We start from the raw sequence: 16190 nt of genomic DNA, 5'->3' as shown, positions 1-16190 counted from the left end.
TGGCATACTTTTCCCAATAATTGACTAAATAACGCCAAAATGTTCCTATTATGTTGTGATTTGTATACGTAGTCACAGCGTGTACAAATAACAAGGTCATATGAAACACAGCCATCTTTTAATCGTATACATACTGGGAACAAGATTCTCAAAGGCAAAGCACTGCTACTTGGGCGAAGTGATTTGCTTGCAGCACCTGAGAAGCCCTGAGAGAGTTTGTGCAAGTGTTGCGCTAATCACAGTATAGTTTCCAATATGTATATGACTAAAAGATGGCTGTGTCTCATATGACCTTGTTATTTATACAAACTGTGACTATACAAATGACAACATGCTGTATACATAGGAAAATGTTGGCACTATTTTATCACTTATTGGGAGCAGTATGCTAGCTGGAGCCATTTACTTGTAGTCTTTGTTCTAAGCTAGGCTAGCTGCATCAGACAGAGTTACGTCACGCACAGAGATAAAAAGGGTATGTATGGAGTTATCTTACACTGGGGGATACGATGAATAAGTCCCAAAAAAGTTGGCACGTTTCTTTAAAGAAAAAAGTAAAGTGTGAAAATTTTAATATTTAGTTAATGGATATTTTAAATAATAGGAAAAATCTGAAATGAAACCGTGCCACTGTGACTTTGAAGTTCATTTGACAATCTTGATAATGCTTTATAAAATAATAGTTGCAATAAAAAAACTTAAAATAGGCAGTCATTTTTAAATACTTTGAAGTTGTTTAAATATAATTCCTTTTCCATTTCAAAAAATTTAATCCGTTTGAGGTGGAACTCTGTTCCCCCTTGAAATTCACTTGACGACGACATCAAGACACAAATGATTGACTTTAATTTAACAGGTTTATAATTTATTTAATTTTAAGTACTGATACAATAGTGTGCTAAATAATGTTGTTTTCTATCTTTCACATATTACAGAGACAGTATGCCCAACAAAGATTTCCATAGATTCTCGAGATGAGAAGGGATTTGACATTCTTCTTCATCTAAACTTGGCCAAAAAAACCAAAAAGACACAAGGATCATATTATGGCAGCAAAGCTTACCAGGTGACGTCCCGAGTTGACCTTAGTGAGAGCACTAGGTAAAGATGTTTTACAGTTTTGTTGCTGTTTGTTGTGAGCACCATCACAATACTTGGTCACTTGAATTGAAACAGCATTTTCATTTTAATGTCCATAGGACATTGTTTCCAGGAGGACTTCCACCATCCTATGTTTTTGTGTCCACCCTGAAGTACAAAGGCTCTGTGGTTATGGAGAACTGGGATCTATGGAGGATACAGACCAAAGATGAAAAGCCTCAAATGGCAGTTACTCTAAATGGATTAGACAGAACAGTGATATTCACAACAACCAGCAGTTCAGCAAGTGGAACTCAAACGGTGGTCTTTACTAAAACACCTGCTATGGTAAATACACAGCATGCTCAATGTATGAAACAAATTCTCCAGTTCTTAGTTAGCACATGACCCAATTGATGGCAACCAGCAAAGGATTTTATTTCATTCTTGTATGCCTGGAATTCCCAGTTTGGGATAATGGTGTATTATACTGGTGTCTCAGTGAGACATGCTTTACAAGTTTTACCAGGCTAGAAAAATCCAATGCAGGGTTTTTAAACTAGCCAAGTAGATAAACACACATTCTGCTTTATTTATGTTACAGAAACTATTTGATGAAAAATGGCATCAACTACGTCTTCTAGTAACAGAAGAGGACGTCACCCTGTATGTTGATGATCTTGAAATCGAAACTTTGGCATTGGAGCCTCCTGTTGGTATTTTTATTAATGGAAAAACGCAGGTTGGAAAGTATGTCAGCAAAGAAACAACCGTACCTGTAAGTATGTTAATGACATATTGGACGCTATTCTATATGGGTCAAAATCACCATAAAGTGCCTTTGGGACTTTATCATTTCCCAAAATAAAAATCTAAGATTTTGCATTTAAATTTGTATTTGTTATATTAGGAAACCTTAACCTGTTAGACATGTTACACATTTTATAAACAACATGATCTCACAAAGTTCCGTGGGATAGTCACAGAATTTTTTTGCTCATTTTTTCGTGGCATTCTCACGGATCTCCGCATATTTCCATGGCCCTGCCACGGACTTTATTTTCCGTAGCATTCTCAAGGATTGGTTACTCAACTGCTTTTTCCTATATTCAAACCATTGTCGCTTCGGTTTAGGGTTAGATTTGGTGTTTGCGTTAGTATGTCACTTTAAGTGTTGGTTTATACTATTTTTTTCTGATGTATTCTTTTATATTTTCTAAACTTTAATCAATTGTCGTCTGGCGTTGGGGTTAGAGTTGTGTTTGGGATGTCATTTTATGTAAATCTAACCCTAAACCGAAGCGACAATGGTAAGAAAATAGGACAAAACAGTTGAGTTACCAATCCGTGAGAATGCCACGGAAAAGAAAGTCCGTGGCAGGGCCACGGAAATGTGCGGAGATCCATGGGAATGTCGCGGAAGGATTAGCAGAGAATTCCGTGACTATGCCGCGGAAATTCGTGAGATCAGGTTAAATGAACTGCAAGCAGACAATGTACGAGTAAACCACAAAAAAGTGTCAAAACTCTCATGGACAAATTTAAAATAGGATACATACTTTTTTAATTGAACAGTGATTATATATATTTGCAGAAAGATTATGTGTGCCTTTTTCAACACATTTTAGTTAATGGTAACACTTTTTTACAATGAAATTGTTGCCAAAACATTTATTGCCCAATAAAACAATAGTTGGACATTCTTTTCTCAATAAAACCTAGCAACAAAGATATTTTGTCAAAATTTCTAGCAATAGCCTACTACCTAGGACCGGTTAGCTTGTTTAAAATTTTGACTTAATATATTTGTTGCTTGACTTGTTAATTAAGCAATCAAGAAAACACACATAAGGTTTTGCAGACTTGATAAAATATTTTGTTTATTTTTATAAAAGTTGACAGGGTGGACCTTGGCATGACAAGGTGGACATCTTTTTGAAATCTCAGCTCCATTTAGACCGATTCCTAGAAAAAATTATTCAGAACAATTTAAAACCTTCCCTTTCAAACTGCTGTTTCCTTCTAGCCTGGGAAAACCGAGACAACTTCTGGCAAATTTAAATTAGCCCTGCAAGTAGTCTGGCAAAGAGGCCATTCAAGCCCATTTCTAATGCCGAGAAATCACGGCACCAATCAGAAACATTGGGGTGGGCTTTACACAATGACGACAGCGCAGCAGCAATGGTACAACCCAGTATCACGAAATTGCGTGACTATTTCACGCATGGACCAGCGTGACAATGTCACGCTTTGCCGCGTTTGAGCGTGAGCATGTCATGCTTTCTGTTTGTGTCGCTGTCACGTATTGGTTACTCAACTTTTTTGTCCTAATTTCTTACCATTGTCGCTTCGGTTTAGGGTTAGATTTACATAAAATGACACCCTTACCTAAACAAACTCTAACCCCAACGTCAGGTGACAATTGGTTAAAGTTTAGAAAATATAAAAGAATAAGTATTGTATCTTTTTATTTTATAAACCAATACTTAAAGTGACAAATACTTAAAGTGACATATAACACAAGCATCAAATCTAACCCTAAACCGAAGCGACAATGGTTTGAAAATAGGACAAAAAAGTTGAGTAACCAATACGTGACAGCGAGCGACACAAACAGAAAAGCGTGACATGCACACGCTCAAACGCGGCAAAGCGTGACATTGTCACGCTGGTCCATGCGTGAAATAGTCACGCAATTTCGTGATATAGGGTTGAATGGTAAGGCAGATTTTGTACACAGATGGATGCCGCTGTGAAACATCACTCATTTGTATCAGCATATCGCATAAGTGATTTAAACTTTTCGTTAAAACCAGAGCAAAGAACAACACTTGAAGCCTTTGTATCTAAAAAAAGATGTTATCGCTGTCTTACCGACTGGATTCGGCAAAAGTCAGATATGCCAGCTTGCAACTTTGGTGGCTAAACAAATGGGTCTTAGCGAGAGTGGCGAGCCCTCTGGTAGTGCATACGTCATCCTCTTCATCGCTCTGATTGGTTTTAGATCTATCCAATTGCGCCCAGAGGCATTTGAGCGAGGTTTGTTGGTGACACCCCTTTGGACATGATTTGTCTATGAAGCTTTGCCTTTGCCTTACTACTGAGAATGGTCTGGTTTAAACCAGGCTAGTTTCCTTCTTTAATTGGTAATCAGCTAAACTAAACTTGTCTAGTCATTTACATTGTTGAGGCTGAACAGGCAATGGAATCCATTATATGGACTTGATTTCACTAACAATCATTTATTACAAAGGAGAAAGGTTTGTACAATATCTAATTATCATCATCAAACACATGGAAGGCTTTGCGACAGAGAGGATGATGACATTGTGTACATTTATAGCTAAATTTAGCATTTAATGAACACATGGCGTACCCTCAGTTTGCAAAATGATTTATTGTTTGATAGTGCACAGTTTAAGAATTTTTATATTTATTAATATTTTACTATGATCTGGTTGGTTTACATTTCATTTTGATAATCCACTTTAGACATTCTACTAACTAATAATAACTTTGCAATTACATGTCAACTAACTTTTATTAGAGTTTTGATAGACTGCTTGGGGCAGGATTACGTAAGGGGTTAGTTTTACTAGAATGTAGTTACATGTAGTAGCAAAGTTATAGACACTTGAATGTGTGTTTGGGAATCATCACAATAAAGTAGTTGCAGAGTTACTTATAAAGTAGTTAGTAAATAAAGTGGGCCATCAAAATAAAGTGTTTTCCAGGGTTGACGTAAGCTTGACAAAATCCAACTGCAATCACAATATGATAAAAATTGGGAAATATAAGTGTTAATACTTACTGTATGTGCATTACACACTTACTGAAAGGATTATTAGGAACACCATACAAATACTGTGTTTGACCCCTTTTCGCCTTCAGAACTGCTTTAATTCTACATGGCATTGATTTAACAAGGTGCTGAAAGCATTCTTTAGAAATGTTGGCCCATATTGATAGGATAGCATCTTGCAGTTGATGGAGATTTGTGGGTGCACATCCAGGGCACGAAGCTCCCGTTCCACCACATCCCAAAGATGCTATATTGGGTTGAGATCTGGTGACTGTGGGGACCATTTTAGTACAGTGAACTCATTGTCATGTTCAAGAAATCAATTTGAAATTATTTAAGCTTTGTGACATGGTGCATTATCCTGCTGGAAGTAGCCATCAGAGGATGGTTGCTTCATAATCTGGGCGGGCACGGTAGGTCATCCGGGGTTTTCTCGCCTACTCATTTTATGAATACTAAGAATTCGGACATAGTACTCTGTTCACCTACTGTTTCTCATACTGTAAAGTAGGTAAGTACGCAGTTTTAGATGCAACTTAAGTATACATACAGTCTTGTTCAAAATAATAGCAGTACAATGTGACTAACCAGAATAATCAAGGTTTTTAGTATATTTTTTATTGCTACGTGGCAAACAAGTTACCAGTAGGTTCAGTAGATTCTCAGAAAACAAACAAGACCCAGCATTCATGATATGCACGCTCTTGGGGCTGTGCAGTTGGGCAGTTGGTTGGGGGGGGTGTGTTCAAAAAAATAGCAGTGTGGCATTCAATCACTGAGGTCATCAATTTTGTGAAGAAACAGGTGTGAATCAGATGGCCCCTATTTAAGGATGAAGCCAACACTTGTTGAACATGCATTTGAAAGCTGAGGAAAATGGGTCGTTCAAGACATTGTTCAGAAGAACAGCGTACTTTGATTAAAAGTTGATTGGAGAGGGGAAAACCTATACAGAGGTGCAAAAAATGATAGGCTGTTCAGCTAAAATAATCTCCAATGCCTTAAAATGGAGAACAAAACCAGAGAGACGTGGAAGAAAACGGAAGACAACCATCAAAATGGATAGAAGAATAACCAGAATGGCAAAGGCTCAGCCAATGATCACCTCCAGGATGATCAAAGACAGTCTGGAGTTATCTGTAAGTACTGTGACAGTTAGAATATGTCTGTGTGAAGCTAATCTATTTTCAAGAATCCCCCGCAAAGTCCCTCTGTTAAAAAAAAGGCATGTGCAGAAGAGGTTACAATTTGCCAAAGAACACATGAACTGGCCTAAAGAGAAATGGAGGAACATTTTGTGGACTGATGAGAGTAAAATTGTTCTTTTTGGGTCCAAGGGCCACAGGCAGTTTGTGAGACGACCCCCAAACTCTGAATTCAAGCCACAGTACACAGTAAAGACAGTGAAGCATGGAGGTGCAAGCATCATGATATGGGCATGTTTCTCCTACTATGGTGTTGGGTCTATTTATCGCATACCAGGGATCATGGATCAGTTTGCATATGTTAAAATACTTGAAGAGGTCATGTTGCCCTATGCTGAAGAGGACATGCCCTTGAAATGGTTGTTTCAACAAGACAATGACCCAAAACACACTAGTAAACGGGCAAAGTCTTGGTTCCAAACCAACAAAACTGATGTTATGGAGTGGCCAGCCCAATCTCCAGACCTTAATCCAATTGAGAACTTGTGGGGTGATATCAAAAATGCTGTAAAACCAAGAAATGTGAATGAATTGTGGAATGTTGTTAAAGAATCATGGAGTGGAATAACAGCTGAGAGGTGCCACAAGTTGGTTGACTCCATGCCACACAGATGTCAAGTAGTTTTAAAAAACTGTGGTCATACAACTAAATATTAGTTTAGTGATTCACAGGATTGCTAAATCCCCCAAAAAAATTTTTTGTACAAAATGGTTTTGAGTTTGTACAGTCAAAGGTAGACACTGCTATTTTTTTGAACACACCCCTTTCAACTAATTGCCCAATTGCACAGCCCCAAGAGCGTGCACATCATGAATGCTGGGTCTTGTTTGTTTTCTGAGAATCTACTGAACCTACTGGTAACTTGTTTGCCACGTAGCAATAAAAAATATACTAAAAACCTTGATTATTCTGGTTAGTCACATTGTACTGCTATTATTTTGAACAATACTGTACCTTAGAATCTTGTGAAAAATAGTCAAAAATCCCGGTAATTCTCCCCTACCCTTTTATGTATACTAAGAATTAGGAGATACTATTCGTTCGGCAACTGCTTTTTGTGTACTATATAGTATGGAATTGGGCTGTTTCGGAGGCAGTCAATGTGTATATAGGTCAGTAAAAGTGTGTAAAAGCGTGACTTGAGGCTGAGCTCTAATTGGCTGGTTTAAGATCTGCCTTGGGGCGCAGCACTGTGTGCCCCTAACCCTCCCACTTACGTTGTAAGTGAATCAATATGTTATTTATGTCTTTGACCTCATGTGATTGGATCGTTCTCTGAATCTCATAACCACGTTCCATACTGCCATGTAACTGCTAGATACAGTACTGATCAGTTAAACCAAGTTAAAATATCTTGAGATTAAAGAAAATATGATTTTATGCTTACAAAATGACACTTATCAAGGCGTTCAGTTAAAGAATAAATAAAGGATTAAGGAGATTAGACCATCAGCAGGAAGTGATTGCGGCTGAGTTTACACTGTGTGCTTTTCCAGCACTTATGGCAAACAGAGTTGGCTAACGTTAGCTGGATGCTATGTAAGTCATGTCTTTTATTGTTTTCCCTGTTTGCTCTTTCAAAGTCTGTATAATAGCCTGCTCAAAATTTTGTGGTGCATTTGAGCTGCCTTTGCGTAGACATGATGCTCAGATTATCCTGTAAATTCCATGGCTTGGTCGACTTTATTGCAACGTACTGTGATTAGGCAACTTTAATGTGTGTGTGTGTGTGTGTGTGTGTGTGTGTGTGTGTGTGTGTGTGTGTGTGTGTGTGTGCGTGTGCGTGTGTGTGTGTGTGTGTGCTGGCATGGGTGTGTGTCAGATCGTGTTAAGCGAAGCATAATGAAAGAGCGTGATATCAATCTCCAATGACAATAGAGTCAGCATTAATCTGCCTTCATGCGTTGATTACACAAGATTGTCAGGGTTCTGGCTTTTTGTTGTTGGTTCTCTAGTCTAGTGCCAGGATCATGACAGTTCCCACATGTTTTGTATGGAAGCACTGGTTATTGTTTATGTTTTTGCCTGCTATGTGTCTCTGTCTCGTCTCCTGACCCCGCGTCCTCGTTTCCTTGTTAATTATCCTATTATTGTTTCATGATTATCACCTGTTCCCCTCTTGATTGTTGTGCTGATTCATTTTGTAAAGTAACCCTGTCATAAGCCTGCCCTGCTGAAAATTCCAGCATCAAACCAGCATGGGAATTTTGCTGGTCTATGCTGTGTCTTGCTGGTATGACCAGCATGGGATGCTGGTGCTAATACTGGTTTGGTGCTGGTTTAGCTGGTGCTAATGCTGGTGCTGATGCTGGTTTGTTGCTGGTTTAGCTGGTGTTCACTAGCAAACCAGCACCAAAACACAACATATGCTGGTATGCTGTTTTTTTCAGCAGGGTGTGAAGTCCTGTCTTTGAAAGGATTGTTAAGAGAAGCTTTGTCATGTTCTTGTTTTGTTAGTATCTGTTAGTAAAGTTTTTGTCTCAAGTTCTTTGTTTTGTTAGTTTAGCCTGTTTTGTATTGTTTATTGCGTTTCCCCTGTTTTGCCCCCTCATGGCCCTTGTTTTGTATAATAATTCCTGCATCCAGTTGTGTCTGCGCTTGGGTTCTTCACTTCAGTGTCATTCCTGACACAAGATGGTTTCAGTTACAGTGTCATGAGTTTAATTCAATTCAGATTTTTACACATTTGTTGCTATTTTAATCGCAATAGTATTTTGTGATTTGATTTGTTCATATTTGCCTGTTCAGCACAAAGTATGTGTGTTTTATTGCCTCTGCTGTCACTTTGAAATCATTCATTCATCTGCTTCATGTGCTGTTAAACAAGTGATGGACGGCCTCTGTTCATCTGTTCTCTTCACAAATAAATAAACTCATTTGAACTTGTATGCTCGTCTTGTATGTTCATGATCAGAAATGAACGAATGTGAACGAAAAACATTATTATCATTAAAACATGAAATGATGGTGAAAGTCATCCTCTGGTATGTGTAATTATCTTGATTAGTTTATAAACCGACATTAAACTCGAATTCACAGATTTATAGTACATTTATTTCATGCTTTAACAGTTGACTTCAACAATAACATTTTCAGCATTTAATAAGCTAAGCAGTATGATATTCATCACTTGATAAATGGCTATTTACAGTCCTGCATTACTACAGTAAAAGTTAGATTTTGAGTTTGTTTGCAGTGGCTCAGTGGTTCCTGTCGGTTGTCTACAAACTGGAAGGTTGGTGGTTCAAGCCCTGGCTCCAACTGACCAAATGTCGAGGTGTCCTTGAGCAAGACACCTAATCCCAGCTGCTCCCAACGAGCTGGATGGCGCCTTGCATGGCTGACACTGCCGTCGATGTATGAATGAGTGAGTGAATGGGTAATGTAAAGGCAACTTGTAAAGCACTTTGGATGGCCATGGGTCGGTGAAAACTCTATAAATGCAATTCATTTACCATTTGCGCCCCCTCCCCAATTTTTTTAGCACCAGCTGCCACTGCTTATATGTGTAAATGTTTAATAAAACCTTCAAATTGAACTAGATTGCATTTTTTTCATGATTTGTGGGTGACAATGATGAGGAAACCAAAGGCACTGATTTTGACCAAATGCTATTGTTGTCATTTATTTTTATAATTTATAAATTTCATTATAAATTTCTTGTTTGCCAAACTACTTCATACTACAGAAAAAAGGAAGACAAAATATGATTTTATGTTTTTATGTATTTTTGTATATTTTATAATTTCAATTTTAATATTGTGTTATAATAGTATTTGTCTGTGATATTTTGCCAGAGAATAAACATAACATTAAATCAGTTATAACATGTGCAATCCAGCAGTGTTCTTGTGGAAAGCAGACATGTTGACATCAAAAATATGTGCTTTATATTTACCTTTTCTCTTTCCCAAATGTGTTTCTATTCTATTAACTATTTGAATTTCATTTTTTTTCTCGGAATAGTTTGAAATACAGAAACTCAGAATATACTGTGACCCTGAGCAAAATAACAGAGAGACTGCCTGTGAAATACCTGGAGTTGTAAGTACAAGAATCTTAAAAATTTTCCCCATCTAAATATATTCTACATATTAATGTCACATCATATCAAAATGACCACATTCATCTAAATATTAAAGAAGAGTGATTTATTTCAAATCAATCCTTTCTTATTAGAGGAGAATACTGTCCTGTTAACAGTTGTAAATTATTTATTAATACAGTAGCTGTTGACACTGGAATTTGACTGACATGGTCACTACACTGTAAAAACTTTGCTGTAATTTTGCAGCTGGTTGCCAGTAACTTACTGTAGAAGATAAAGTCTAAAAATGTTCATTTAACTTTGAACAAAATGTTGCCAGTAAATAACATAAATGTAAAATCTACGGTAAGTTACTTGCAGCTAGTTGCCCAGTAATACTGTAATTTCTACAGAAATTTTTTACAGTGTACATGTGAAGTTTCTTTTTGTGCATAGATAAACTAACAGCATATGGCTAAACAAGACAACTTGTAAAAAAGGTTCAATTAAATTTGCTGTACAAATCATCATCAATTTACTATTTAAAATAAGTGAAAATTTCAAAATAGAAAAAAAAATGAAATTGCTTATGTTGGTAAATCGGTGAACCATTTGTTGAGTAGACTTATTGATTACATTATATCTTACAGAGGAGGTAAATTTCTATTTTTGGGAGAATTAATCCTAAAATAACATCATATTTTTTAAGCTTGTCTGTCATAATGTACTGACCTAATCTAATCTGCTCCTTACTACTAAATACAAGCATCTCAGTTCATCTTCTTAGTTTTAAAAAGAATGTGATATTTGCTCAAACCAGTCACAAACTTGTGCAACATTGGTCTTGTCATTGTTTCCAAGTAAACTACAGTAAACCACTTTGCCTGATCTGGCACGGTTTTGCAGTTTAGTGTTATTCACTGTTTAGGCAATGTGGCAAACATTTTTTTACCTGGTTATTATTTTTCGTTTACATATATATTTTCTGCATTGGCCTGATCATATTTTTTTTTTTTTAGAATGGTGAGGTATGTACTTTGGAAGACGATTTTGCTGATATTCAAATGTAACTGCTAATCTCATTCTAAATAGCAGTGGTAAGATTTGCCTCATGTTCTTCTGGAGTGTCTTAAAGTTCCCCTGTGGTCAAAATCAAGTTTTTATTGTTGTTTATATGTCTATGTGGTGTTTTTAATATGCTTTTAGACAAACCGTGTGCAAATTAATTCATTCAACACCATTGCTGAGTATTTTCTCCATAAAATTGCAGTTTTCCAAAGACAGACACGAAACTGTGATTTGAAATGGCCTCAGGTTTCCTACGTTACACACATGTAACTAGGGCTGCCTAACAATTTGTCATGACAGAAATGTTCACAGAATAAAATAATTTTTTACATAATATATGTGGGTGTATTGTGTATAATAATTATGTATACACACACACACACACACACACACACACACACACACACACACACACACACACACACACACACACACATGTATGTATTTAGTTAAGAAATATTTGCATGTTCATATAAATTTTATATTTATATATAATTCATATTATATATATAAACATAAATATTTCTTACAGAAATATATTTTTCCTAAAATTATACATGTATGTGTGTGTAATTACATATACATGACTATTATACACATTACACCCTTATGTATTACTCTGCAAACAATTGGTAACAAATCAGGTAAACAAACAAATGCAGGTAAAAATCAGCTGTGGCGGGTAACGTTGTGAAATCACATGCCGATTTGCGGGTTACTTTTTATAAATTATATTTAATTGTTCATTTCTTGATAAAGCTCATGTAAGCCAAATTGCACAGTTTTAATTGTGAGTCATCATGGTATACTAAATACAGTATTATTGTGCAACATCTGTGCATCTCTGACTTACTTTAACATACTGTTACTACGCAATGCAACAAAAAAATGGCACGCTAGACCCAAGGCTAATAATAATGTGGCGACACAAAGGAAAAAAGCATTAAAGCATACAAGGAAAGTCACCCCAATCAACCAAGGAGACCAAAAGAAGAGGTTTTAATACTAAGTGGCAAACTGGAATGGCTTGTCCATCAGTTCCCTAACTCTCTAGGTCGTAAATCAATATAGCGTGTACAGGGGCTCTTGCACTGATAAGGACGCTGCCTCACTAAAGACCTATTGCGTGTTTGTAAAAAGATGACGTATTTTGCGGGCGGTGCCCAGCTGGTGGCAGAAAGTGACAGCTCTGCAGTAGGGGTGTGAAGTGTTAGCGTTAAACTGTGATTGTTATGGATCAGGCGTTTTGTCGAAGTCTGTTCCAACTATCCCTTTAGTGAAATGTTTTTTATAGCATTGAAACATTGCACTTCACCTGTTTTCTATTATTTCTTCCTTATATTTACAGCCTACGTGTTTGTTTTAAAACTATTATAAAACTATTATGTTCACATACCTGTTAATATGCATAGACCTGTTTATATTAATAACACTTCACATCATGTGTGTGAAGTAATAGAAATAAGAGAAAATTGAAAAAATATGAAATATTTAATAAATGGTATAATATAGAATATATGATAATATATTATTGCTTGTTTAGTATAACCCATTCTATTTTTTATCTTTCTAAATAAATTATAAACGTAACATGATAAAAATGCTATAAGAAACACATAAAGGGAACAGACATTCTAATTATGAAAAGATTTCCTGATGATTTCATCACTCCAGTCTGCCGTTTAAGGGCTTGTAACCATGAACGCCTACGTCTATCTTCAAATGGTGTCTTTGAAGATATTCTATAAAAATGAAGGCCATCTTTTTTTGGCATTCCCATTCTGACATCCAACAGCACAACAAGACAAGAATTTTCTAGTATGTCATCTTTCCCTATGTATAATTCTTTTCCACTGTTTTTCTGCCACCACCGGAGCTTTCATTGACGTAACTGTGATGTCTACTCGGAATAGATCTATTCATTAGAAAACTTGATGACTTATTTTCTGGTGACGAGTCATAGATATTATGTATTCATACCTTATAAACTAGACACTAAAACAATTCCGCTCACATATGCATCATGAAACTGGCAGCTCAGTGGCGGTTCTAGACAAATTTCACTAGGGGGGGCCAAGGAGGGGCCAGTGGGGTGGTTACAGGAATTAGTTTAAGCCAGGACTATGCCTTAGTTTAATTAGAAAATATAACTAGTTAACAAACATGCCTTACTAAAAACATTACTTGTGTGCATTTTGAAGCAAAACAAAGGACACTGATGTATTTTAAGATATGGCATTGCTAGTATTTTTGAGGTTGGACAGCTCTTACATTTATTTTAGTCTAGGACTAGTCTAATTCCTGTACGGGAAACTACCCCTTAAACTTGATTTTACTTTACAATCATATACATATTTATTTAATACAAGAGTGAGTGCAGGTGCAAAAGAGGAGCTGGGGTCTCATCAGCTCCCTTGTTCAGTAGTCAGGGCACTGTGGTTAGGTAGTCTGCCATTATGCCAAACGTTACTTACCTAAAAATTCCATGCAACGCAAAAACCGGTGAGCATCGATGGTCCCTATGTTTCCTTACTGGAAATCACGTGACCTTTTCTAAAGCCCTCCAACCGAAAATCACGCGAGCCTACTCAATAAACTTTATGAAATGCAAACTTTAAAAAGACAAACGTTTGTTTTAGTTTAAATATAAACACACATTGCTAGACAGTTAGGGACCACAATCTACTCAATACTTAAAATAATATTTATTTTAAATTGTAAAGATTTTTATATGTAACATTTAATAATATTCCTCCAATTTTATGCACGTATATGTAAGAACATAATTACAGCGCTTTTTACAATGTGTAAACTTTAAAAAGAGCGAGATGTTGGTTTTTCCGGTTGTTGATGAGTAACAGCTGTGAATGATCACAACGCGCTGCCACGTCACAGGAGAATAAGTAGTGTCCCAATGTCAAGTGAGCTAGAGTCCTTACCAGTGCCCGAACCTGCATACACATTCACAACATCGGGAGATTGGGAACAAATTACAAATTGAGACACTCGCCGAGCAGCACCCGCAGCCAGCAACAGTGCAGCGGTTGGGTGCGTCGCTCTAATTTGCCCATGTAGAACGTTGCGTCGCATTAGTTCCGCTTTTGGCCCTCGCGTGTAAAATCAAAATAAATTTATACTTTTTTATTTGGTCAGCACGGGGTGGCCACAGGGGTGGCCAGTGACATGTCTACAGAGGCACGGGCCACCCATGGCCTCCGTGTAGAACCGCCACTGTGGCAGCTACATATCTGGAACTGACAAATGCGACATCTATGTACAGTGTTGGGGGTAACGCATTACAAGTAATGTGCATTACCTAATAATATTACTTTTCTGAAGTAACGAGTAAAGTAACAAATTACTTTTTAAATGTACACATTAATATTTGAGTTACTTTTTCAAAAAAGTAATGCAAGTTACTTTTTAAATTTAATTAATTCGATTAAAAAAATTATGTACTGAATTAAACTAAACGTAGTCAAATTATGCACTCTATGCCTACACGTCTGTGTGGGAACAGTTTGAGTCAAAAACTGAGATGGCAGGCCAGAGCTTGACATTTTTGTGATGAAATATGCAATTTCTGAATGCAGAACTTTTCAGTCATAAAAACACCTGCAAGGCCTGAAAGAGATCAAGCCTTAGCCAAGAAAAAGTAACGCAAAAGTAACTTAAAAGTAATGAAAATGTAACTAAGTAACGCATTTAGATACCTTTTTGGGAGTAACTTAATATTGTAATGCATTACTTTTAAAAGTAACTTTCTCCAACACTGTCTATGTACATATATATCTATGGTCTTAGCTGGTGCAATTAAGTAGAGGTGTGAACTAATTTGCATATTTATAGATCTGTGCATACTAAATAAGTCAGAATTACATTCAAGCTATTTTAGGGCATGAAAGAATTAAAGAAAAACCTTTACATATACTGTTTTCAAACTCAAAGATGAGTTTTAAGGAATACATTTATTGACTACAGGGCAACTAATAATACCATAGCTGGCTAGCTATATGATATCTTTCATCGGACTGATAGCAGGTTTTAGATTGTACAATATGAAGGTTTGACAATAACAGGTTTACATAAACGCAAGGTAAAAAAAAACTTTTGTTGTTTTATAATATGCATTTAATTTTTCCTTATTTCTTAAAAACTCTGAATCGCCACGCAAAACCCCTCCTTTGCGTAACTCTACTCTTCGCTGATTGGTCAACACATATTAAGTACACTCAACAGAGCCTAAAAGCAACAATTATTTATCAAACTTACAGGTTGTGAGGAGCAATCTGGTACAAATAAACTAGACAATAACCAAATACATTACTTTAAACTTAAACCGAGGCTATTCCAATTCAGTTTAAATTTATAATATTCAGCCTTAAGCTGAGGTTTCTCCATTCCAGTTATAAGTTAAGACTCATTTATAACAGACATTCTCTCGCGCAACGGCCCGCCGCCGGGAGAAGGGAGACTGCATCCTCAGACGGTCAAGAAAATATGGACCGTTTTCGGCCGAGCAGAGGAGAACGTGCACTGCCCGACGTTCTTCCCGAAACACTGCGATGCCCTGTCACAAGCATGGCCAGTATGTCTACTGTACGCGTTTCCCCTGGTGGCTTTACTGCCACAGATCCTCCAAAGGATCAGGAAGGAGACATGCACAGTGATCCTGATTGCTCTGCTTTGGAAAAAACGTCTCGGTTACGTATGTAACCCTCGTTCCCTGAAGGAAGGGAACGGAGACGTCATGTCGTGACCGACGAATTGGGAACCGCTTCGCGGGTGACCTATCTACTTCGAGAACTATCAAAAACGCCAATGAACTTGGCATGCAGGTATTTGCATAATGCCGGCGCCGCCCCGCCAGGTGCGTATATAAGGCGCGGGTGCATAATACCAAGTCAGCTATATTATTGCTGAGAAGCCGAGCAACAGTGCCCGGCCTGAACAGCAATGGAACAGCAAACTGTGGCGACGGGACGTGACGTCTCCGTTCCCTTCCTT

The 16190-nt window shown here is 37.1% G+C and overlaps 1 protein-coding gene across 1 annotated transcript in view; it reads left to right on the top strand.

The window, feature by feature from the left end:
- Positions 1-16190, top strand: part of col21a1 (collagen, type XXI, alpha 1) — a 114171-nt gene that overhangs the window by 4653 nt on the left and 93328 nt on the right. The window contains exons 4-7 of the mRNA XM_073872801.1: positions 936-1101; positions 1200-1428; positions 1685-1858; positions 10055-10132. Of these exons, the coding sequence (XP_073728902.1) occupies positions 936-1101; positions 1200-1428; positions 1685-1858; positions 10055-10132 (647 nt within the window). The remainder of the gene's footprint in view (positions 1-935; positions 1102-1199; positions 1429-1684; positions 1859-10054; positions 10133-16190) is intronic.

Source organism: Misgurnus anguillicaudatus, chromosome 11, assembly GCF_027580225.2.
Source record: "Misgurnus anguillicaudatus chromosome 11, ASM2758022v2, whole genome shotgun sequence".
In the NCBI taxonomy this organism is placed as follows: Eukaryota; Metazoa; Chordata; class Actinopteri; order Cypriniformes; family Cobitidae; genus Misgurnus; species Misgurnus anguillicaudatus.
Note: the sequence above shows the minus strand (reverse complement) of the source record. Positions and strands in the feature narration are given on the sequence as shown.